The sequence below is a fragment of the Gossypium hirsutum genome, chromosome D13 (genome assembly GCF_007990345.1).
Source record: "Gossypium hirsutum isolate 1008001.06 chromosome D13, Gossypium_hirsutum_v2.1, whole genome shotgun sequence".
NCBI lineage: Eukaryota > Viridiplantae > Streptophyta > Magnoliopsida > Malvales > Malvaceae > Gossypium > Gossypium hirsutum.
This window is the reverse complement of record NC_053449.1, coordinates 57,127,442-57,153,424: the sequence shown is the minus strand read 5'-3', so window position 1 is coordinate 57,153,424 and position 25,983 is coordinate 57,127,442. Positions and strand designations below refer to the sequence as shown.

General features: G+C 33.6%; 2 protein-coding genes across 5 annotated transcripts; one reads left to right on the top strand and one right to left on the bottom strand.

The window, feature by feature from the left end:
- Positions 1 to 8,184: 8,184 nt before the first annotated feature.
- Positions 8,185 to 14,963, bottom strand: LOC107922325 (putative lysine-specific demethylase JMJ16). 2 transcript variants are annotated; one of them, XM_016852316.2, is made up of 11 exons: positions 13,304 to 13,414; positions 13,056 to 13,216; positions 12,651 to 12,794; positions 11,985 to 12,509; positions 11,579 to 11,803; positions 11,085 to 11,246; positions 10,602 to 10,970; positions 9,332 to 10,508; positions 9,154 to 9,257; positions 8,880 to 9,077; positions 8,185 to 8,802 (listed from the first exon to the last, which is right to left on the bottom strand). In XM_016852316.2, the coding sequence occupies exons 1-11, from the start codon at positions 13,362 to 13,364 to the stop codon at positions 8,476 to 8,478; spliced, it is 3,453 nt and encodes a 1,150-aa protein (XP_016707805.2). In that variant the 5' UTR covers positions 13,365 to 13,414; the 3' UTR covers positions 8,185 to 8,475. The 2 variants fall into 2 exon arrangements, with proteins under 2 accessions (XP_016707805.2, XP_040965171.1); XM_041109237.1 differs by adding an exon at positions 14,603 to 14,963 and having other exon boundaries at positions 8,186 to 8,802; positions 13,056 to 13,378.
- A 6,933-nt stretch (positions 14,964 to 21,896) lies between these two features.
- LOC107936792 (RNA-binding protein 42) lies at positions 21,897 to 24,791 on the top strand. 3 transcript variants are annotated; one of them, XM_016869567.2, is made up of 6 exons: positions 21,897 to 22,347; positions 22,680 to 22,870; positions 23,000 to 23,097; positions 24,149 to 24,245; positions 24,343 to 24,428; positions 24,519 to 24,791. In XM_016869567.2, exons 1-6 carry the CDS (start codon positions 22,247 to 22,249, stop codon positions 24,570 to 24,572), a joined length of 627 nt encoding a protein of 208 aa, XP_016725056.1. In that variant the 5' UTR covers positions 21,897 to 22,246; the 3' UTR covers positions 24,573 to 24,791. The 3 variants fall into 3 exon arrangements, 2 of the variants coding, with proteins under 2 accessions (XP_016725056.1, XP_016725051.2); XR_005923075.1 differs by lacking the exon at positions 24,519 to 24,791 and adding an exon at positions 23,188 to 23,232 and having other exon boundaries at positions 21,910 to 22,347; positions 22,693 to 22,870; XM_016869562.2 differs by having other exon boundaries at positions 21,912 to 22,347; positions 22,693 to 22,870.
- The last annotated feature ends 1,192 nt before the right edge of the window (positions 24,792 to 25,983 follow it).

Genomic DNA, 25,983 nt, shown 5'->3' with positions numbered 1-25,983 from the left:
ACCAACTTTATTCTTATCCATTGTTATGACCTTTTTGCAAACGTGTTGCATTGGAATAATGATTAATGGACTAATAAAACTTTCACAAAGAAAGTTTTGCATATTACTCTAGAAAGTTTCTAAATATCACAGGAACCTGAAACAGGACGATTGTTTAGAATACACCAGGTAAAGGTTGGAAATTTGAGAATGAAGAGTTTAAATTTAGACTTTCTCTTTAGATTTCGTTGTCAAATGCATTGATTGAACAAAATGATAAGATGACGGCTTAACGACAAAGCTGGAATGAACAAGCAAGCAATAATCATCAGACAGTAGGAAGAGGTTACCTTAGAGAAGAGATCCTTCATTTGCACATGAGTATGACACATTGGGAATTGTGTGAGGAACTAGAACGATTCGTGTCCTATATCCTTGAATTGTGATAGGAGAAGATTGAGGAAAAGCCACATATTTCTACCATTGGGTTGTAGTGGGAGAATGATGGTACAAATTTTGGCGTCCCAGTGGGTTGAACTTTGAGGTTTACAGTGGGGGCAACCTGGCTAAATGTTTCATCAGAAAAAACCAGTCAAGCGAGAAGGCGTTGTAGCACGTCAATCACAAAGCCTTAATAAACTTCGAGTAGTGACAACCTAAACGAGATCATTCTCGGAAAAATAAAATTCTGCATTCATGCAAACACCATTCACACATGTCTAGTTAGGAGCATTTGATTCATTTTGATTATGTCATCCTAATCATTAGGCATAATTAGGTTCATTATACATGTCATGTTCCCCAGAGAATAGATCAGTGAATATGATAGATCTTGTCTTCCTACATCGACAGCGAAGCAGACCGAAGAATTTCAGATCTTATCTCTCTGAGATTACAGTGGAGCGGATTAAAATAAAAGATCCTATCTCCCTGAAGTTACAGTGGAGCGAATTAAAATAAAGGATCTTATCTCTCTGAAGTTACAGTAGAGTAGATCGCATCAGGTCTTATCTCCCTGATGTTACAGTGGAGTAGACCGAAGAATTTTAGATCTTATCTCCCTGAGGTTACAGTGGAGTAGATCGAAGCCACAAACCTTATCTCCCTGAAGTTACAGTGGGGCAGGTTGAATATGCAAGTCTTATCTCCCTGAGGTTACAGTGGAGTATACCGAAGAATTTCAGGTCTTATCTCCCTGAGATTACAAAGGAGCAGATCGAAGCCACAAACCTTATCTCCCTGAAGTTACAGCGGGGCAGATTGAATATGCAAGTCTTATCTCCCTGAGGTTACAGTAGAGTAGACCGAAGAATTTTAGATCTTATCTCCCTAAAATTACAGAGGAGCAGATCGAAGCCACAAACCTTATCTCCCTGAAGTTACAGTGGGGCAGGTTGAATATGCAAGTCTTATCTCCCTGAGGTTACAGTGGAGTAGACCGAAGAATTTCAGATCTTATCTCCCTAAGGTTACAGTGGAGTAGATTGAAGCCAGAGATCTTATCTCCCTGAAGTTACAGTGGAGCGGATTAAAATAAAAGATCTTATCTCCCTGAGGTTACAGTGGAGCAGCTTGAAGCCAGAGATCTTATCTCCCTAAGATTACAGCGGAGCAGATCGAAGACACTATCTTATCTCTCTGAAGTTACAGTAGAGTAGATCGCATCAGGTCTTATCTCCCTGAGGTTACAGTGGAGTAGACCGAAGAATTTCAGATCTTATCTCCCTGAGGTTACAGTGGAACAAATTGAAGCCAGAGATCTTATCTCCCTGAGATTACAGCAGAACAGATCGAAGACACTATCCTATCTCCCTGAAGTTACAGTGGAGCGGATTAAAATAAAGGATCTTATCTCTCTGAAGTTACAGTAAAGTAGATCGCATCAGGTCTTATCTCCCTGAGGTTACAGTGGAGTAGATCGAAGAATTTCAGATCTTATCTCCCTGAGGTTACAGTGGAGTAGATTGAAGCCAGAGATCTTATCTTCCTGAGATTACAGTGGAGCAGATCACATCAAGTCTTATCTCCCTAAGCAGTAGTGGAGCAGACGAAAGAAATAAATCCTATCTCCCCGAAGTTGCAGTAGAGTGGATAAAAGTCAATCCTATACCTCCGAAGTTGCAGTAGGTCAGATTAAATCTACCACAACAAGTCTTATCTCCCTAACATTGAAGTGGAACCACAAACATCGTCCCTCTGAAGTTGCGGCAAAGAAGATTGAAACTACAAGTTAGATCTCCCTGAAGTGCAATGGAGTGGATTGAAGCGACAAGACGCAGTGGACTGGAAGGATGCTACTTGGAAAAGAGAAACACTCAAAGAAGTCAAGACTCGGCAAGACTAGGAAAATTTGGTCTTTCTTAGTCTTTGCTCTGTTCTCGTTACACGACAACGAGCAAAGAGGGGCAGCTGTAGGGTTCCAAAAAACTACCCAAACCTTAAACCAAACAAATACCCAATAGCCCAAGGCCCAAAATCTAAAACGGCCCATTGGGGCCCAAAAAACTAAATAGCACAGGGAACCCTAGGGTTCCCTGCCCTTGCCTCGCGCCGCTGCTGCCCATGTGCGTCTTCGGCGCGTACCACGCCCGAGATCTGCCACCGCCAGCTGCGCCTTGCACCAAAATAGAATCTTTTCGTCTCCGTTGACTTCATCAGGTCCTGCAAACAACAACAAAAGCAAAAGAAACAGCAACAAAGAATAGAAAATAGTAGTGTAATCGGCTATAAGAGCCGAATCAAACAAAAGGAAAAGGGGGGTTTTTGCTTTTGGTATCTTTCGGTATAAAACCGATCGAAAAATAGATAAAAAGGGGGGGAATCGGTAAAAAATCGATCTTTAGATCTGTTAGGGGGGCGAACTTCATTCTTGTAACAGGGTTCTTTTTCTTTTCTTTCTTGTAACTTATTCACAGAAATAAAAGCAAAAAAAATCAAAGGTGATTTCCTGGATTTTCGATTGCAATCTTTCCTTTTTCTTTTTCCGTTGTATTTATTTTTTATTTTGATTTTTCAAACAAAAACAAAAATAAAGATAAAGGAAAATGGGAAGAATAAACTCACCTGAATCGGCCCCTGAATCCGGCGTCGTCATCGGCTCTTTGCCGTGGCCGAACGCTGGTTAAGGAAGGGACAGAGGCCTTCTGTTTTCTCCTCATTTCCCCATTTCAGAGCCTTGGTCTCTGAGCGCGCTCCAACGCGCTGGTGGGAGACACCCTCGCATGGCTCCGGCCACCGGGCAGGGGAAGGCATGACGGCGACGGGATTCCAAGGCTAAGCCTGGAACCCTAGCAAAAAAGGGAATTTCCCTTTTATTTCTTTTTGCGTCTCTCTGCAGAATGTAGCAGCAAAAAATAAAACAAAGTCTTTAGCTTTTGTGTTGAAGTTCAAACGGCGCCGTGTAAAAGAAAGAGGGCTGTGCATTATTACCCTAATGGGTATTTTACACAATTAGTCCCTCCAATTCTGTGACATATGCGACGCACTCTTTTATTTCTTTTAATGTCGGCCACGTAATTTCTCGCCTGTTCCAATCTGGTCCCGCACAAATCAATGCGCATACGGGATAGGGAATATTGCGTGATCGGTCCTTCCTTCTTAACGCGCATTTTACTGTGGTCCTTTACCTTTTTATTATTTCATTTAAAATCTGGCCCTAGTTTTTATTTTTTATTTTTTTTTCTATTTTGGTTTTATATTATGCCATTAATATTAGTATTTTACTATTTGCTTATTTTAATATTTTTAAACTTCAAAATTTGTTATATACATATACATGCATACATTGTTATAATATACGTACATAATATATACACCTACTTATATATATTTTTATATTCTATAATCTATATTTTTTTTATTTTCATATATATATATATGTATATACATACTTCTTTTATATTTTATAATTTTAAGAAATATACATGCACACGTACGTTCTTATAATCTATACATATATTTTATAAATCCTAAATGTATATACATATATTATGTTTTATCATTTTAAAAATATGTACATGCAACCATATATTTTATAATCTTGACATATATTTTATAATATATATATACGCATTTTTTAAAACTATTTACATATATACATATATTATTTATCTTCATAACTTAAAAACATACATACATACATACATACATACATACATACATACATATATTTTCATATTTTCTACATGGTTTTATCTATTTTATGTATTGTAATCGTGGTTACTTGGTGTTATTTATTTATTCACATACACTATTACTTTTCTAAAAATGCTTTAGTTCTACGTATTTATTTACTTGCTATTTTTTTTATATGTAATCGCTTTGTCATTTTCATTTTGCCTACTTAACATCTGTTGTTACTCACAATATTTATGCTTACCTTGTCATATTCATTTTTATTTCATTATGCATATTAACACCACACTTCAAAAAAGAAAATTTTTCTAAATGAGGCAATATTTAGCATTTGAAAATTCGAGAAAACGTGCCATAATGTGCTGGGTGTCGATTTTTCTCGTTCAACCAAATGACTTAATATCCTTTTAAAATTTTCAAAATAAGGCAATGTTTTGCGTTTGGAAATTTGAGGAACGTACCTTAAGGTGCTGGGTTTCGATTTCTCGTTTAACCAAATAGCCAAATATCCTCTCGAATTTCAATCCATGTCATCCGAGTTTTTTTTAAGGATCGTATTTTAAATTTCTCTAAAGTTTTCAATTTTTCGACACTAAGACATTAAGTAATCAACTAGGTACCAATTTTGGGCATATCGATGGTGCTAATCCTTCCTCGTGCGTAACCGACTCTCGAACCCATTTTTTCTGAATTTCGTGGACCAAAATCGTTGTTTTAATAAAATTAAATTGTTTATTAAAAACAACCACTTTTTGAGGTGATCCGATCACACCTCATCAAAAAGGATCAGTGGTGACTCCCGTTTTCATTTTCATTTTTCAAAACCCAAGTCGACCCCGTTTTCCATAAAAAAAAATGGTCTCATTATTATGGATAAATTAAACAACGGAGGTGCATTATTGATGTTGATTAAAACATGTGCATAACCCATACCAACTTTGACAAAACGAGATTCTATAGAAAATAGAGATTTTCACTTTTTAAAAAAATATATTTTTGACAAATTATTCCAATAATTGATATATTAAGTCCTACATTATTATCCTCAAAGTAAAATTGTATACAAATTTAAAATATTTACTGTTGATGCTGAATTGATTCTTGAGAGTAGTGGTTTTAGTAAAATATTTGCATTATCCATAATAAGAAGTTTAATTTAGGTAAAATTACAATGGTTAATTCTAATCCTACTTATTTTATTTATCAAATCTACAAATGTTAGGGAGTTTGTTTTTATGATTTAAAGTGGAATTTAGAGAATTCGATTTTTTTATTACTAAAAATAATTGTGAAAAAAATTACTTTGTGAATAAATTGTTTTAGCGCGGTTTAGATTGTAATAATGTATTAGTAGTTTAGATCAAGCTTTTATCTGCGTAGATTTTAGTGAAAGAGTTTGCAATGAGCGTGAATGAGGTCGGATTCTGCTATTGAAATTATAATAGTCTGCAGATTTAGGATTGGATCTCAACTCCATTTCTGTTCTTTAGTTGCAATTGAAGTTACAACTCAACCAACAATTCAACATTTTTCCCGACTTTAAGGATGAAGCCAAGAATTTTGTGTTAGCTGAGTCTAGATAAAATTAAAAATTTTGTGAGAAAAATTCAATTTGCCTTTGTTACAATATCGATATTGTGTTTGTTGTTATAACAAGGAATAAAACAATACAATAATACTAGATAAGCAAGGAGAGAAAGAAGATCAAGACACTAAATTCGTTAACCCAATTTGAGTCTAACAATCTCATCTTTATGGAATTTAGTTTAATGAATGAATTCACTCAATAATTTAATTCGGTATAACTAATCATTTAAGCTCGATATCAAACCCAAAATTCAAAATATCAAAATAAATCACTCTCAAAAAGCATAAAAAGAAACATGTTTTTTATTTAAATTTAATTATAAATTATATGAATACTATTTTTAAATAATAAACTAAGCTTTCAGATTGATTCAACTTTAGATTTAGAAAAATAAATAAATAAATTGAATGTTAAGTAGAAAATAATGACACTATTCATGGAAAATCCAAAATTGAAGCATCTTTTAGCATTTAAATTAGCATAGCCGCTCTGTTAATGGTGCGAAGTGCCGTCAAATTTTAAACATGGTGGGGGTCATCTTAATTGTTCTAGTTTATATTTGTTGGGTTTTTCTCTCTTTAATGTTTAGTGTATGCCCATTATCATTATTTGTGGTCTTTGGTCAGGTTTATCATCATCTAAATTTGAATTTGTATAATTAAGATCATCAAGATCTCATTTTTTTTCATATATTCTTCGAAGTATATATTATCTTAATTCCACCTATCATTAAAATTATGAAATATGCAACATGCTAATACGATCCAACTTTATTTTTTTATGCTATACTAAGGTGATGTTGTTAATATGGAAAATATTTTTTTCTAGAATAACAAATATTTTCTGAACCACATTTCGAAACCTTAAATGTATCAAATTAAAGACATCACAAGTTGTCTACAATACTTGTGTCTGACACCATTCTCTCAGATGATATCATACCCTATAATATGGTACAAGAAAATATTTTTTATTTACATAATTAACATTGATATTATAATATTTGGATTCACGGTACAAATAATTTTTAGTTTTAATTATAAAATCTTATACAAAATTAATTTAGAAAATATTCAACTACTTAAGTATAACAACCCAAATAGAGGTCCGACCACCACCATCAGTTTCTTCAACCTCCTATCACCGGATTAGAGCCTTTGATGGAATTCTTTCTCCTTTTCCTTAGGTTCGTTGCGGGACTTTTTTTTTTTACCAAGCGTCTAGTTTTATGTGTTTGTCAGGTGACGTCTGCCACCACGATGGAATTTTGGAGTCAAATCTGAGTTCTAGTGGTTGAGGCCTTGCTTTGAAGGTTTGTCTATATTTCTCCCGTCTTCCATTCGATGTCCATAGTGGTTGTTGGTGCTTGCTTTTGGGACATTGTTGTAGTGTGCCTAATTACTTTTTCTAGCTGGAGGCATATGTCATAGCCGTGGACTTTAACCCAACAAATTGTGCTATTTGAGGCAGTGAATTCGCTTTAAATTGTTGAAGTTAATGTTTTAATCCATAATTCGGGCTTCAATTAGGTTTTTCACTATCAAGATTTTGTTTTTAGTCAATTTTAACAACAAATTTTATATTAATTTAAAATTTTGGTATTTATCCACACCATTTTTATTGTTTGAAAAAAAGTTCACAATTCGCTATCGGGATAAAAATAGAATTTCTTTACAAAAATAAAAATCATTTGAAGTGTTTTTTGGTGTCTTAAGAATGTAAATAGGTCAAACGCAAAATGAACACAAGTATAAGATTCACACTAATATAATTTCTAATCAACATTTAAGAAATTCGAGATTATAAAGACAATCAGTCCTAATTTAATCAATAATTTATATTAATTAATTACTAAATATAATTATCCAATCAAGATATTAGTGATTTTATACAAAATTAATATCTAAAATTAATTAATTAATTAATTCATCTGGCATAAAATTAAACTATCACAAGGAAAGGTGCAATCTATTTTTTTTTTAAGATTAATCAAGAAATATTGAAAATAAAAAGAATAGTTGCTACTAAAGTATGGGAATGCAATTGAAAATACTGAAGGTTTAGCGTCAATATTGTAGAAATTTTTTAGTCTCTTTTTAAAAAAATTATGGATTCAATTTACCTCACAATCTCAAACAATGTGGGCAACGAAAATGAGAGAGGCAAGATGGCAGAAAAGACAGCTGTTATCACCCACCATGGCCCATCCACGATCGACAAAACTGGTTGGTTGCAGCCTGGGCTCTAAAACAACATAGCTACTTAGTTGTCATAGTACAAATCTTTGACCCCATCTTTTCCAGTCTTCCCAATTTTCTTTTCTTTTCTTTTCCTGGATTGTTTGCAGGAATCCCCCCACCATTTAATTTCTCCTATAATCTTCCCACTGACGTTTGGGATAATTTTATTGTAAGGTATTACCCTTTTATTGGGTCGAGAAGAACTATATTTAGTTCTTGGCATTGTGAAAAAAAAAATTATTAAAATTTATAATGAAATTGTTCAAATATAATAGATAAAATTCAGTTACAATTAGCTCTGTTTTTTTAATGAGAATGGTATGAAACCAAACTACCAATGTCCCGCCCAACTCAGGGCCGGAAGCCAATCGGAGCATCGATCCGCATGCAAAAAATTCGACAGTAAAATAACTAACCTACTGTCTTCAATCTTCTCCAATTCAAAACAAAAAATGACGGATTGAATAATTGCGGGCAAGTTGCATGAAAACAGGATGTTGGTACTTAAGAATCTGCATGACCAAAGAATTTCAATCATCCACGACTGTGAATCTCTTCGTTAAGGAGTCGAGCTACGAGGTCTATACCCATGGGTGGTCTTTTATCACTTAAAATACTATAAAGTGAATGTAGTTCTGCTGAGTTGGCTTTCTTGAATAGTCTTCCGAGTAGTGCGTCAACTCCATCAGGCAAGCAGTTATTCTGATAAGCCCCTGCATTTTGTTCCCCAGATGTTGTTTCTAAGTTCCCACCATTACCAGGAGGCTGAAAATGTTGTGGAATCTGCACTTGAGGCCGTGAGTATGGCCGACAGTCCCAATACTCCATACAAACTCGATGTAGATCCATTGCCTCAATAGCCTAGATTAAACCATATGAAATATGAGTTTACTTCATCAGAAAGAATCACTTTTAACATATTATACTAACTGATTTACCTGCACAATTTCTGGTGATGAAAAACCAAACATTTCAAAGCCATCAAGGCTTCCGGGAGGTTGCAATGGTGGGAGGTTGGTTCTTCCTAGTCTGTGCTGCTTTGTGATCTCTTGATTCACTTGCTCCCTCACCATCTCCCAGCATCTGGTAGCTGAAACATGAATGAATACTTCATTGGGACAATGCTCCACAGACACCTGAAATTCAATTAAAAAAATAGTTGATATACGAGCATAAACATGAAGAACATCAAAGACAAACAATTTAAGTTACCATGAACAAAGGTCCATCCCTCCCAGCATCCAGAATTTCTGAGACATAGTATGCCATATTTGTTGGATCTAAAACACTTATATACCTAACGCGGCTCTTAAATCCTGCATTAAATAGAATAAAGGAGTTCATATATACTGACATGCATCAGCCTTAATAGACTCAGAATACAACTTACCTTTAGGGAAAATGGCCTGGCTGTTACACCATAACTTCCCAGAGAGCGCAACTCCGAACTTCAGAGGCTCAACATTACAGTTGATTCTACGCACTACCTTGGCAATTCGAGGACCTTTCTGCCGGAAATTTCTGTCTAGATTATTTTGTGAGCAAGTTGGAGCTCCTACATTACTTCTTGCATTATCAACTGAACTTAAAGAGGCAATAGCTCCTACATTCTCATGTTTCTCCTTGTTAGCTTTTTCACTGCCCAACAGTAGCAGTTCCTGATGGTTGCTTTCCAGGTCATTAGATCCTAGCAATGTGATGCCATTTCCAGTATGCTCCTCTTTCCCTTGTAAATATTGAAATGAACAACCATTCCTTTGTAAATCAGGTGAACTGGCATCAGTTATAGGCTCATTGTTGCAAGTATATGGACTCAAGTTTTCAGTACATCTTGTTGAGGCTTCTGACTGCTTAGCAACAAAATGTTCTGTTGGTCTTTCTAAAACTGGTTTCTTTGGTTCATCATAGCTAAGAAGATTAATATTATCACCCACTGGAGCTACAGGCTTTTTCACTTTACTTTCCATGGCAGTTCGGCCTCCATGCATGCTTAAGTCTGAACCAAAAAGGATCACATCCTCTTTCTTCAACTTAGAGTTCGGATCATTTGATGGTAACGCAGCCTCTGATACTTCATCTCTTTGGTGTGATAACATCGGATTAGATGTCAGAGTTAAAATCAAAGGCTTCTCTTTCAACATCTCTTCTCCTTGCAAATCTTTGAAGGAATCGACCGATGGTTTTGACTGCACCTCTTTAGGTATTCCTTCCATTATATTGTCTTTGGAGGCGTATGAACTCAGAGCCATTCCAAGGTCTAGTCTTGCCCACCTATAGATTGCACTTAGTTTTCCTTCTAATGCCTCAACAAGGATATTTAATTCGTTTATATCGTAACGAAAGAGGAAAATTTTGGCATCCCTAGCACAGGAGCAGAGGTGCTTTGCATGATTGAGGCATGCATATCTATCAGGGGAACAGCGACAACCCGCTGCAGAGAGGTGCAAATCAAAAAAACATATACAACACTCTCTTTCGCTAGTAGCATCAAAGTTTCTGTCCATTTTCACAGCCTGAGAGGAACCGCAGAGAAATTCCCTTGCTAAACGCTCCATCTCAACACGTGCCTGTGAACAAGACAAGTCAAATATTATCCTAAAGACTTTGAGCTAAGTATGCGTTGCGTGTACTTTTAGATAAATCGCGGGCATAATGTTTACCTTGAGAGTTTTAGATAAGACTCCATTCTTTCCGCACACATCTTTCCATCTCATGTTATCAGAAGTATAGTTTTTCACGAAATTGAGCTCCCAGTGAGCTTTGACTGCTTCCCTTGCTGCTCCAAGCAATAGTTTGTCATGCGAGATGGAAGTTTTTCTTCCTTGTTCACGGTATAGCTCGATAGCAATCTGTCCATGGGGCAACCAATCAACAGGACCTACATTTACTGCCTCTGCACAATTGAAACCTGAGTTGAACCCTGCATGATATGCTCTAGGGAAAGTCAGAACAAACTCTCCCGCATTCTGAACACATCGATGGACAGGTACCCCTTCAGATTTTAGTATGGAAGGGGACAACTGAGTGACCTGTATGAAAGAATGACATTCAAAGCATAATTAGTATCATGCAGTAATATTACAGTAATTTAACAGACCTGGGACAAAGATTTTCTGAACCATGTTATAGAACTTTTAGCTCACCAGTTTGTGAAGCAGGTCAGGTTGTTCATCGAAAAGGTCAGGCAAATGCTTTCTCATAGCCTTCTCCAATTTAGAAGCATCCTTTCCTGGGACACCATACCAAATTTTTGGAGCACCCAAATGCATGTAATTCAACGAGTATAGGTGGTGATCTTCAACATGCTGGTCGCATCCATATAAAACAAAAGAAAGCAAAAAGAAATAGCAATTATTAGCATCCTTAAGTCATCCTTTGATTGTAAACAGCTGCCTAAAACAGAAGTGTTGCATGTAAAAGTAATGGCCTTAAATGAGACATCAAACTTGCAAGTTCAAAAGAACCATTGATAGGCCAACAAATGCATGCACATTTTCACATCAGCACTATATTTCAACCTGGATCTGATCACTTTAAGATATACCAACTTCTTAACTGTTCTTATGATGCCATATTACATGCACATGATATATATATTCAAAACATATTGGGAGGTTCATAGACCTAGAAGTCTTACCCAACAAAAGGAGGAAAAGCACATTCCTACATACAACCAAGGAACCAAAACCCCAGAAATGTCACTGCTTTCATACGAGAGGACAGATCCAGAAAGCCTGGGAAAATTGTTTAAGTTCCAGCCTGATTTTATGTATTTTTCATAAGAAGCAAGTCCAACTTGATTTAGCTTCTTATGGAATCCACTACCAAAAACTCCAGTTTCCAGATCAGTCCCATATAAGACCTTAAAAAGAAATAGAGCATAAGAATTAGGTACACATATTTGCAACTGTGAACTTTTAAAAAGGAAAGAAAGATTAGGGCAGATGAAAAACGAAGCTCCAACTGCTATGTTAACCATGCAGAAGTAAATCAATCAAAGAGAGGAGTGGTCAATTTATTTTTCCTAAACTTGCAAGTTGTACCTCTATTTCCTCAGTCGCTTTCTCCACTATCCTCCAGTATTCACCTTCAATATTCTGAATTGAAGGCTCATGGTGATCTTGAAGAATGGCCATTTTACCTTCCATATTTACATCATTTTCCTTCAACCTAAAGTATTGGGTCTTGAAATTATCTGCATATTTCTGAAATCTATCCAGAGTAAACTCAGGGCCAACTTCAAAACCAAACCCCTCCAGTTCAGAAAGTCCAGCATCAGACTCTGAGATGCTTCCACTATCAGGCCCACAGTCTATAGCCATTCTCATGCATCTTCTCCTTTTCCTCCTGATATTGTTATTGGCTTCTGACATTTTTCTCATCGGATCACGATTCTGAAGCTTATCAACCCTCTGCACACGAGTAGCAAATCTAGAATTTTCCCACATATTCTTTTCTTTAAGAGGACAAGGAGGCTTCCAAGAAGATGGAGGAACAATGCGACAGATTCCATATTGTTCTGCTCTTGGTCGTATGCTGGCTATATACTTCAAAGTATCTTCAAACTCCTGGAGAAACAAAATGAAACCAGTTAAGATACTTCAACTCTATAAAGTAGAACTCTAGATTTTACAAGCAAAAGTAACAAGCATGGCACGAAAAATTAAGAAAATTAAACAACTCAAAATATTGTAAGCAACATTAAGTACCTCGTCTGTTGGGTAGAACACAGGTACATCCTCAATATCTGGCCGACATGCCTCTTCTGGACGCCATCTTGCAGTTACCTGTTTCAACACTTGTTCCACTTCATTATCGGAAACTTTGCTTGCTTGTCCTATTCTCTTGTTCCACTTCATGTAAAATTTTCAGAAGTAACATTTGAAGACAATGGTTAATAAAGTAAAACATCATATCAATTATACATTCTAGAATGCATAGTCCATCTGCTTTATAGTCACTGAATTACGCAACTCTACAATACAAAATAAACATGAAGTCATCCTACCAAAAAAACCTTAACTATAAGGGACTTCTAAGTCATTTCATGCATATAAGATGTTGCAGCTATACAATGATAAACAAACAACTTAACAAGGAAAGAAGAAACTAACTTGATTGAGCTTTCCATGATCGGGTTCATCTTCTGAACTGTTATCATATTGACCATAGTTTATCCAAGGTCGACGCCTCATAGACATTGACCTTGTAATCTTTGAACTTTCATCATTGGCCAACCCAGTTCCCTTTTCAACTAGAATGGCTCTAGTAGAGGCTGAACAACAGATCAAATTATCACGCTCATGTCTTTTAGTATCCTGTGCCTCAGTCTTTAAGGTAAACGATGCACGAGGCTCGAAACCTGGTGGAACTGATGAAATATCATCATTCTTTTCTTCAAGACAAACTCTCACAAGTTCCATCCCTATCCGTATTACTACACAAGACAATGGATGACTATTCAAAAAACTACATTTTGTACGAGGAATAGATAACAAATTAATACAAAAGAGACCCACCTTAAAAGCTAAACAACCCAATGTAAGGTACCTATTTGTCTGAACGATTGTAAATATAATATTTTACCCACACAGAAACAGGCAAGCAATTAAAAAATAAATAAAAAACTTCATTTCCATTCAAAATAAAGCATTAAATCCTTATAAGATTAGCATAAATGTCAAAACTGTAATAATGTTACAGATTCATGTTTTTAGCATTGAGGAGGATCAATTCTAAAGCATTTTGGAGATCCTAAAACTTCCAACCATTTCTAATCATTAGTACATTATAACGGGGAGGGGGGAAAAAGTTTACAAACACAGAGTCGAATCCTGGGTCTTATGCCAATCAACTTGAACCCCACACAAATTTACCATCGAGCTAAAATGTGATTCGCCATGTAATTTAATAAAACTCTTGCCCAAATTACTAATATAGCCTAATTAGTTGAATCAATAAAACTAATGTTCTCATATTTTCAGATTGAGTTAATTCAAAACCCTAAATTTACCGACTGAGTCTCAATTCGATTAATATCGACATTATTGTCGGTGCAAGAAGAGGTGATAGTTCAAAACATAATGTTCTCACATTCTCGATTGAGTTAATTCAAAACCCTAAACTTACCGATTGAGTCTCAATTTGATTGGTATCGACATTATTACCAGTACAGGAAGAGGTGAGTTCGAGCATGCTCAAGTACGTTTATCCTCCTAATTAAAAATTGGGAAGAAATTATAGATAATTTTAAACATCGAAAAAAAACCCTAGAGTTATGATGGTGTTTTTCTTTTATTGGTTGAATAATCCAGGTGATTTCATAACCTTAAAAATCATGATCCCTTATATTAATAATCCAGCTCTATTATTTCTAGGATCAGATAAATTCATCCACAAGAACAATTAATTTTAACATTTACAAAGTTAAATGCAGCATTGAACATCAAATTCATCAACACATTTCTTAGATTTTTTTTATTAATTTGAGACCTAAATAAAAATCCATGTATTATTTTCACCATAAATAGGTCAGATTAAATAAACCTGTACCCTAAAATATCACTATCAAAAAAATTGATCAATAAAATTTTCAGAACAAAATCAATCATCAGGAAAGAAAAAAACATAAAATTAAAAGGGAGAAAAAAATTGAGTTTACTTGTTCATCAAAAGTATTTCTGTAATTTGACTTCACCTAAAGCTGCTCTGAAAATTCCTTCTGACTACACCAGATTTATAAGCTGAATTTAATAAATAAATATATTTCCATCTTCAAAAAATTAAAAAGAATAAATATATTCCCAAGTTTGAAACCGCTAAAATTTAAAATAACAATTCTAAAGTGGAAAAAAATTAAATGTTGAATCTGATTTCAAGCATATCTTAACCTAACCATAACCCTAAAACCCCAAATGCAATATGGAAATTTATTACTATTTTTATGATTATAAAAATAACAACATTTTTCTAAATTTTGGTGTTCTTCAAATTTACCCTGAAAATCCAATTAATACCTTTGAAAAAAGAAAAATAAAAGAAACTAATTCATCAATTCTGAAAATAAAGAAAAATCATTAAATGTGAAAAAGTGAAAACAAATTTTTTAATTGATGAAAAACACCTCCCTTTAAACCATTTCATTCGACTCCATTTCAAATTTAATTTACAAATATAATATAAAATTTAGAAATTTTTTCTTAGAGCAATTGAAAGCATATAGTTTATGTTATAAATATATCATTTTATTATTAATCATAAATTAAATCATATAAATTCAATTATTTATCATATTTGTATATAGTATAGTCGATGAATATATATTTGAGCAATTATAAGTAGAATTAAGTTAACTCAAAGTATTATTGGATTAAACACAGGAATAAATTCAAACATAATCCACATATAATGAGATTCAAGCTCAAAATAAATTTGAAAGAGAAACCACGCATTATAATTGCGCATGGTGAAACTTGAACTTAGACATTCAAAGTCTCAGGGCCTTAAAACACATATAACTTTAGAGCTATTATATAAAAATATTATTTTTCTCTTCTTTTTTATCATAACACTAATAATTCTTTATTGATATGTGAATCTTTTAATCTGTAGACTTGACACCTATGGATATTGTTGAGACAATTAATGAGGAGTGCCAAGGAGCAATGCCCATTGGTGTTTGGTACTGCTCAAACTTATAACTTATCTTATTTGTTAGCATGTTTGATCAAAATATTTTGGTTGTATGCTTGAATCTTTTTGAGGATTTTGTGCAAAAAATCCCGTGTTTATTATTGAAGAAGAGATTAAAGCAAGTAAGGTTATTTTTCAAGGATTCTTATGTGATCTACTTACTTACCTTATATATAATATATAAGGGTTGATTTTATGATCCTTTGTATTCCTATATAAAAAGTAATTGTTTTGATGAGATTTGGGCTGATTGTGATGGATTGAAGTTTGTTTAGTGAAGTTAGATTCATGCTCTAAATATGAAAAACTTGTTTGACCTTAATAGAGGTTTTGTTGTTGAGACAAGTATGAGAGAAGTGCCTAAAGTAGTGCCACGACTAGAGTCCATTGTTGTCTGGCACTGCTCAGCCTCATAACTTGCCTTATATGAAGTTGGCCATTTTTGTTTACAAATCTTTAGGTTGTGATCTTTACTGATTATCTGGACGTGTGTAAGTCTATCTATGAGATCCAAACCTATTATAAGAATATCTTGAAGACTGGTTTTGATTGGATTAAGCAAATCGACTTCTCTATTTTGAGGAGATTGGATCGGATCATGCAACTTGGTAATATATTTTGAAGATTTGAAGACTTATCCTTGTCATATTGAAGATATTACTTGGCTGGTTATCTTGTTATTTTGATAGGAAGATTGGTTGTAATTAGTCTTTACCTTAACAAGCTTTAAACTCTTATACATTGAAATGCTTGTGTAGGTAACATGGCACTTATTCTGTTATTTAGAACTTCATTTTCAAAGTGTATTTTGTAAGTAATCAAGTGTGTCACTTAGTTTTTATCCTAAGTTTTCAAGGGGAAATTTTAAAGGAGAGTGATCTAGATTTTAGGTGAAAAAGTGAGAATGTTAATCCAGTGAGTGTTAGCGCTTGTAATCACTTGTTGTACGAGATATTAAGATAATAGATTATCTCTTTGGGCAAAGCCCCACAGACGTATGAAAACTGAATTACGCAAACATATCGAGTGTACATTGTTTTTCTTCTTTATTCTTCACTGGTGCCTGAAGCAATTGACAATTATTGTTTCAAAACTTTCAATTGATATCAAATTAGGAATACTGTTTTATCAAGTTGGGAGCCACCTAGGAAAGAAATAAACGGAGTTGGGATCATCAAACCACTTATATCGTAAATCAAGATAAAGCGTCCAGTTTTAATTCCAAGATGTTAGCTTCAATAGTGTAAATCCACAAGACTTCAAGTATTGCTCATGAGGCTTGGACCGTTCTTAAAACAGTCCAGGAAGTTGCAGATTCTTACCACCAACACTGTAAATGTTCTGCTCGTTGGTTGATTAGTGGGAATCAAAGGCCATTGTCATGGCCATCCACTAAGACATTAGAGTCTCGATCTAATTACCCTTTAGGACGATGGTTAATTGTTCATCAAGCCCCTTTTAAAATCATTTAATACATTTTCCTTATCCCTACATTGACAACATACATGCATTTGCTATTCTCTTCATTATTCTTTTTATTAGATTAAAAAATTTATTTCCATTATTTCTCGGTCCCACATTTAATAAATAAACAAAGGATGATTTATACAATGCTTATATTTAAAATTTAAGTCCTTTAATTTTCAATATGTCATGAATTACAACATTGAAAATTTTGGATTCAATAAGCATATCTTTTTGTTAGGATCGTCCTGATTAAGCAACAAACAAGTAAAAATAGCAGAAGAAATTGAAAAGATGAACACACAAATTTAATGTGGAAAAACCCCTCCAAAGAGGATAAAAAAACCACGGGCAAAGATAATTTTACTATAATGGCAAAAGAATGAAGAGTACAAAAGATGAAGATAAAACTAAACCCCGAAAACCCGAAAAACAAAGAACCCGAAAAACGTAAACACAAAATTTTCTGAATGTGTTATGAGTTCTAATCTAATGGGAGTTATTTCTAAGATTGTAAAAGAGCCTATTTATAGGCTAAATTAGTAAGTCAAATAAACTATACTAATAAATACTAAATCTTCTAGAAAGAAAATATATTTTTGTTTAACTTGACTTGCAAGCAATCTCTTAGAATTTGGGTCACACAACTCTAACAATCTCCACCTTGACACGAATTCTTTCAACGCCATCTTTGCCAAAACCCGCCATGGGCCTATCTTGAACTATGCAGGGAATTAACTGAGTCAAATCTATACTTAGAAGCTGGAAGACTTCTAGCCTTCGACTTGTGCACTGCCAAATCAAAACTAACCCGGGTTTAATTTTCACGAACACAGTGCCCTAACTTTTCAAAACCTGCATCCAAAAGAGAACCTCTCTTCAACGAAACGGTCATACCTTTTTCCCTCCTATGACCAAGTTGCCTCCGCTCCAAACGAGTTGACTTTGACTCCGTAACGGACGAGGGACATTCGATTTCACCGGTCACTGTAGAACCTTCCAGAATATAAAGACTGCCAGTTCTTTTACCTTTTAACAAAACGAGAGCTCCACGAGATACTTTAATGTCGCTCGACTTGATGTTGATTCTACATCCTTTCAAGTCTAAAATACTCAATGAGATGAGATTCTTTCGTAAATCAGGTACATACCTGACATCTGAGAGTGTCCTAATTGTCCTATTGTGTATCCTAATTTTAACAGTACCAATACTGATTATCTTACTAGATGAATCGTTTTCCATGTGCACAACTCCACCTTCAACTGAATTGTATGTGGAGAATCATTCTCTATTGGGACACATGTGGAAGAACATCCTGAATCTAGGATCCACTCAGACGTAAGCTTGGAGTTATCGCTCGTTGACACTAACAAGAAATCATCACCATTTTCATCGACCAAATTTGCACCAACTACAACTTCCTCGTTACTCTCAGCAACTCTTTAATTTCGTAGTTTGTAATAATCTGCTTTGACGTGAACTAACTTTTTACAATAGCGACACTTTTTGTCTCGTTTCTTTGATGCTACCAAAACGGAAGCTTGCCTATCTGCTTTGCTATTCAAACCAAACTCATTGTCGAGTTTGTCTCTTCTCAACAAATGACCCTTCACATCTTCGAACGAGAGTTTGTCTCTGCCATAAATCAAGGTCTCTCTGAAAGACTTGTATGAAGAGGGTAAAGAGCACCATAATAGCATAGCTTGATCTTCATCGTCAATATGAACCTCAACGTTCTTTAAATCATTTAAAAGAGTAATGAATTGACTGATGTGATCTCTAAGAAGCTCACCTTCGTTCATGCGAAACGTAAATAGATGTTGTTTCAACACTAAATGGTTAACTAGAGACTTAGTCGCATAAAGAGTTTTTAACCTTTTCCACAATGCGAATGAGGTCTTCTCCATCAATACCTCCTACAATACTATATTCGCGAGGCACAACTGGATTGTAGACAAGGCCTTTTCATCAAGCTCTTCCCATTCTGTTTGATTTAGATTTTTAGGCTTTTTCCCTGTAACAACCTTTTTCAAGCCGTTTTGAACTAGAATTGCCATCATCCGAACTTGCCACAGATTGAAATTTGTCTCACCATCGAACTTCTCAATTTCAAACCTTGTTGCTGCCATCTCTGAATGGGCTGATCTATGAAAATTAAACTAGCTCTGATACCACTTGTTAGGATCGTCCCGATTAAGTAACAAACAAGTAAAAATAGCAGAAGAAATTGAGAAGATGAACACACAAATTTAACGTGAAAAAACCCCTCCAAAGAGGATAAAAAAACCACGGGTAAAGATAATTTTACTATAATGGTAAAAGAATGAAAAGTACAAAAGATGGAGATAAAACTAAACCACGAAAACCCGAAAAACAAAGAACCCTCAAAACATAAACATAAAATTCTCTGAATGTGTTATGAGTTCTAATCTAATGGGTGTTATTTCTAAGATTGTAAAAGAGCCTATTTATTGGCTAAATTAGTAAGTCAAATAAACTATACTAATAAATGCTAAATATATTATACTAATAAATACTAAATCTTCTAGAAAGAAAATATATTTTTGTTTAACTTGACTTGCAAGCAATCTCTTAGAATTTGGGTCACACAACTCTAACACTTTTATAAATATTTTTACATAAAAACTTTACATTTACTTTATGAAAAAAAGTTAAAAATATCACTTTTGAAATTTTCTATACTTTAATTTTGATACATCAAAATTGAATTGTTCTACTCTTTTTATTTGAAAATCTTGGTGCCTCTATTTAATTTTGTTGCAAATGGCCATTGTAAAAAAGGTAAAATAACTTTTTTAGTTCTCGATATTTACATTTTTTGACAATTTAATCCTTTCTCTTTAAAAGTAAATAATTTTTAAAAAAAATAATTTTCCCATACTTTAAATGAAAACATAAAAATTAAAAATATTTTTTAAAATCTAAAATTATGAAAAAGAACTATTTAAAATTCAAAAATAAAAAATCATTTTAAATAGGGCAATTAGTCAATTATGTTATCGTATTGTAACATTTTAGTCACTGAGTCGTTAATTGTCGCTAATGGTGTAATGGCGAGATGACATGACACTTTAAATCATCATTTCAAACAAAAATTTTAGGGTAAATTATACAATCGATCCCCATATTTTTTATTTTGAACAATTTAGATTTTTTTATATTGTTTAAACTTTTTTTTTCTTTTTCCATTCTCTTCTATTTGTCCCTCTATTTTCTTACCTTCTTCATTTCTTTTAACATATCAAGAAGTCAAATTGGCAGTGAAGAAAGAAGTAGGAAGTCGAAAGTCATCATTGCCTATAACCAAAACCCAAAAACCCATACCATGTTTTTTTCTTCACCACCAATTCGACTTCTTGATATGTTAAAAGTAATGGAGAAGGTAGGAAAATAGAGGGAGAAGCAGAAGAGAATGGAACATAATGAAAAAAATTAAAAGAACATAAAAGAAAATTTTAAATTGCTCAAAACGAAAAAATATGGAGACCAATTGTATAATTTAACCTAATTTTTTGTTTGAAATGAAGATTTAACGTGCCACGTCAGCTTACCGTTAACGACAATTAATGGCTCAGTGACTAAAATGTTACAACACAATAACGTGACTAAAACGTAACATTTCAAACATAAATGACTAAAATGTAATCTGAGGTAAACAAAAATGACCCTAGGTGTAGTTTACCCTTTTAAATATATAAACATTTTCAAAATTTAACTTTTCTAAACCAGATTTCACCAACTAGTTAGACCAATTGGACTGGGAATAGGTTGGGGTATCAGCTCGATGAGAGGTAAAAATTAGATGACCTACAAATTAACACAGACTGGTTGAATCGAACTAAAAAATTGATTGAGAAGATTTTTATAAAATTTTTAAATATATTTATTTTTTAATAATGTATTTGCTTTTTACCGGTCAAACCATTCGAACTAAAAATTTATTAATCTGACCAATTCAACTATTAATCTAATTCTAAAAATATTGCCAAAATTTCAAAAAAAAATATTATTTATTCATTGAATTATAGTATGAGATGTTTATCAACTGTGTAACCCAACCAGCCTAAGTAAATAACTGTTTTATTATTGTAAATTCTGTCAATATTTTTGGAACTAGACTGTGGTTGAACTATTGGTTAGACATTAATTTCCAATTCGAACAGTCAATTGGTTCAATGCAAATAATTTTTAAAAATAAAAATTATAAAATTATAAAATATCATTATAACTATCGTTTCAAGTAGTTTTTTTTAGATTGATTCAAACAATTTGTATTGATTTGTAGGTCAACCGATTTTTTACCTCTTATTAGACCAATATCCCAACTGATTCCTAGTCCAATCGGTTCAGTCCAAATAGACCCAAAAAAGTTATATATTTAAAATGATTTTTTTATTTTTAATTGAATTTTATATAATTTTTATTTATTTCATTATTTTAGATTATTTTAACTTTATGTCTTTATTTAAAATATGGTTAAATTTTTTTATTTACTTTTAAAGGATAAAGACTAAATTGACAAAAAAAATGTAACTATTGAGGGTTAAAATATATTTTACCCTTTTTTATAACAGCCACTATTGATAAAAATAGACGGAGGGATCAAAATTTTCAAATAAAAAAAATACTTAATGTCTCAAAATTAAAGTGTAAAGACTAAATTTTGAATTTCAAAAGAGTGCAGGGACCTTTTACATATTTAAGCTAAAAATTACTTTTACACAGATGATGAGTCTAGTTGTAATAAAAATCTAGGTAATTTAATGGGCGGGTTAATGAGTTCATTTGGACCCGAAACTAGTCCATCTTCCAAAATCTAACAAAAGCTTCCTGTCCTTTTTTCATTCACTTAGGACTCTTTTAGAACATTCTTAAAATCTTTGTTGGTTACTCCCCGCAAAATCCAGAAACTTCCTCCATTGAAGAAAAAAGGAAAAATTTTCTCCTCTTTCTCACCCAACTTTGCTTCTCCCCGAACCCTAAATCGCTCATTATCAACAATGTCGATTCCACCCTCTTCAGCCACAATTCCTTCATCCTCATCCTCTTCTCAATTCACCTACCAAACGTCGGCGAACTCGTCCTCTTTCCCTTTGCCGTTTCATCTCCAGCAACAGGCCCAACCTTATGCCCCGTCTCCCCAGCCTGTTCCGGTCGCCGCAGCCCCTGTCTACCCCGCCCCTGTTGCCACCGTCACCGGTGTCTATTCTCTCCCTCAATACCATCAGGTCAGACTATCAACAAATTATAGATATCAACTTTTTATTTTTAAAAGCAAATTATGGATTCGTGAAGTTTAGGAATTATGTCAGTTTAATTTGTTTTTTTTCCCTCCTAATTCTAGAGGGATGTGATATATATATATTTTATATTTTTTGTTTAAAGTGAGAATGAGAATTAAAAACTCGAAAATAAATTTGTGTTGCAGGAATTGAAAATCGAATATTTAACGGAAGAATTAACTTTTAATTCTAATTTGCAGTCATTACCTCTGATTAGTGTTAATATATTATAGAGCTGTGAGTTCAAGTACACACTTCATTTGTGTAACTTGTTGCAGTATATTTGAACAGGCCCAACAGTTATTTCAAAGGGATGCTCAGATAGTTACCCCTGAAGCACTAGAGAGCTTAAAGGCCGCCCTTGCAAGCTGTGAGACCGAGCACAAAGCCGAAACCAAAAAGAAAGCAATCCCACGTAAAGCTGCTGGTCAGTCATGGGAGGATCCAACCCTTGCCGAATGGCCCGAAAGTATGAACTATCTAATTATCATACTTGTTTCTTTTTTCTTTTCTTTTCTTTTCTTTTTTATTTTATTTCTATGTGTGTTTCCCGTTTTCTTTTAGTTCTGATGTTTTTATTTTTGTTGGTACTCCGCAGATGACTTTCGCCTATTTTGTGGTGATCTGGGCAATGAGGTGAATGACGATGTGCTTTCAAAAGCTTTTGCGCGATTTCCTTCCTTTAACATGGCCAGAGTAAGTTTCCAAAATTACATGATTTTGTATGTTTTCCTTTTGTATACGTTTTTCCCATGGGTGTATCAACTCTTTCCATTTCCTGTTCAGATTTTTGTATGAAGCGCACAGGGCTGTTGTCTGTCTGTGTTTAAGGTAGGTTTTGCTTTAAAATTGGAATTCTGCAATTTAATGGATAATCCTTTGCATTCGTCAATCCTGTCCAAATTGTAGAGACCAATATTGGATGTTGGTTGCTGGAACTGATCTATTGAATATGGTATGTTTAACTTAACTTGTAGAGTAGCTTGAGTTATAGCAATCTCAACTCATTTCAAGCATGTGCAAGGTGAGCCAACCTGTTAATCTATTTAATAGGGGATTGCCTCATCTTTTCTAACTTTAAAGAGAGAAAACTGGAAGTCCACATTATCCTTTGCTTTGATATCGTATAGTGTTGAAATGTGAGAAGAACTGAAATTTCAACTTTCCAATGATGCTTAACCACCTGTCCTTTTACTGGTTCTGAATCGACTTCTGTGGTTGGCACTGGTGTCAAACATATATTCAGATGTAGGTATGGGTGATCCTCCAAATATATGGAAAATCTTAGAAAAAATTGAGCATGTTTGAATCATATATATACTTGTATCCGACAATTCACCCCTCAAGTCTAAACAACATCAACTATGTGTGCACTGGGTTGGGAGTTTGTGGCGAATCAGCATCACTTATGCATTATGGGGTTTTGGCTGTTAAAATGATGACTGGTTAGAGTCAGATTTGTTGATTATGCTCATTTTCTGTCGGTAGTATGATATGAGGCTTGACACATGATTATGGTAATGTTTTAAGTATATTTTGGGTTTATTTGTTTAATACCCTGTCTGTGAGCCATTACATTGGCATTATATTTTGTTTGTTCGGGTTTTTTTTCCTTTTCTTTTTTTTTTTTGAGAGAGAAAGGGAATTGCATGCCTGTTTGCATGGCTTGTGGTGAGGTGCTAATGAATTCCTACGAGATGATTGGATAACTAAGAATATTTGTATGCTTATATTATTTACTTACCAGGTTGTTAGAGACAAACGAACAGGCAAAACAAAGGGCTATGGGTTTGTTAGCTTTGCTAACCCTTCTGACCTCGCAGCTGCACTTAAGGAGATGAATGGTGAGTACTTCTATAATCCTCGGCCAAACTTGTACATCTTATGGCTTTAATATGTTTGTATTCTATGAGCATTCTTTTTGTGGATGATGTGGTGCAGGTAAATATGTTGGAAACAGACCAATCAAACTTCGTAAGAGTAACTGGAAGGAGAGGATAGATTATGATGCTCTTCAGAGACAAAAGGTATATCTTTTTTTTGGTAAATTGTTTCTTTTTTCTATCATTTCGTGTCATTTCTAATTTTTGATAACTGAGTGTTAAATTCCATGGCAGAACCAAAACCACAAAAAGCCTAAACTACAAAAGAAAGGGATATTACACAAGTGAGTAGCCGACTGAGTTTTTTTTCCTTCTATTTCTTGGATCGAGTGAGAATCGAGCATACAAGCATCAAGTTTTACCCTTTTTCTTCCGATATCATGTTTGGGGCAAGAAATTTCCAGAGAAATAAGAGCATAATGTTGGTATACTCTTTCCTAGTCTGAAAAACTGTATATTTGACTTCATCATTCATCATTGTGAAATGGAAATGGCACATTTTATCTAGTATCCGGTGTATCCAGCATGTTTGTGATCAAATTCCAATACTTGGGACCCTGTATAGGTTTTCAGGCTGAAACTTCCTTGGCATAAAAACAGGTTGAAGTCTACGATTATGTTTGAGTGTTCGTCTGAAAAATAGATTATATGTATAAGAAAATTTGGTTCAGAAAAGAATAGTGTGTTGGGAAGTGGTATTTTCGCCCAAGCAGAGGATCACCTGTAAAGATTTCTGGGAAGGAGCGATCATTATTCAAGTAGGATTCAATGATGTTTTTAATAAAAAAAGAATACCATCAACCCTTTTATGTATTGTCAATTTGGACCGACTTGTGGAGTTTACATGATGGATCTGAACTGAAATTACATCCAAACATGTACAAACAAATACAAAATCTACATCACATCTGAACAAGTCTCAACTTTAAACGAAAAACATAATGGAATTTTTGAGGAGCTTGGATCTCAATGTTTTATTTTATTTTGGTAATAAATTTTCATCTCATTTGCAAGTTTTGAAAATTTTAATCAAATATTTAAGAAATTTCTTTTAAAAATTTTAATTAGACTTTTCAAAAACTTAGGTTTCATTTGGTATCAAGAAACAAAAGTCATTTTTGTTTTGTCATTTAGAAAATGAAAAACATTTTGGTTATGAAAATGAAAATGAAAAAATGTGGAAAATTAAAAAAAATTTATTGTTTTTATTAAAAATGTTTTGTAAAAGTAAAAATACTGAAAATAAGGATAAATTTGTACAAAATAACTTCGTCTTTCCTTTATTAAGCAATAGACCAAATGCCAATAAACATGTATGGCTTAGTGAAAACTAAATTATTTGGGGAGTCAATTATAACATTGGAGTGAGATTATGGTATTTAGATTGTTAAATCTCATACTTTCATTTTAAAAAATAGTATTAAAGATGTTGTAATATAAAGTGTAATCTTAAATTATGGGTCTAATTTTAAATTTAGACTAATTTATCCTTTATTTTTCTTATTTTAATCAATTTAATTTTTTTCTTAAATAAAGCTTAAGACTAATTAAAAATGAAAAATATTTTTCTCTTAATAATCAACTGTTAGATGTCATATGCTATAATATTTTATTTTATTTGATTATTTATTTATTAATGTATTAATTATAATTATGATTAGTGTTACAATCACTTTTTATTAATTATCATAATTTTGGT

Excerpts from the sequence above, each read along its gene's own strand:
- LOC107922325 (XM_041109237.1), bottom strand. The coding sequence starts at position 13,364 with ATGGAACTTGTGAGAGTTTGTCTTGAAGAAAAGAATGATGATATTTCA. Across the intron at positions 12,795-13,055 it reads ATCATGGAAAGCTCAATCAA|TGGAACAAGAGAATAGGACA; the intron begins GTTAGTTTCTTC and ends TTTTACATGAAG. Across the intron at positions 11,804-11,984 it reads AAGCGACTGAGGAAATAGAG|GTCTTATATGGGACTGATCT; the intron begins GTACAACTTGCA and ends TTTCTTTTTAAG.
- LOC107936792 (XM_016869562.2), top strand. The coding sequence starts at position 22,120 with ATGTCGATTCCACCCTCTTCAGCCACAATTCCTTCATCCTCATCCTCT. Across the intron at positions 22,348-22,692 it reads CTCTCCCTCAATACCATCAG|GCCCAACAGTTATTTCAAAG; the intron begins GTCAGACTATCA and ends ATATTTGAACAG. Across the intron at positions 22,871-22,999 it reads CCTTGCCGAATGGCCCGAAA|ATGACTTTCGCCTATTTTGT; the intron begins GTATGAACTATC and ends GGTACTCCGCAG.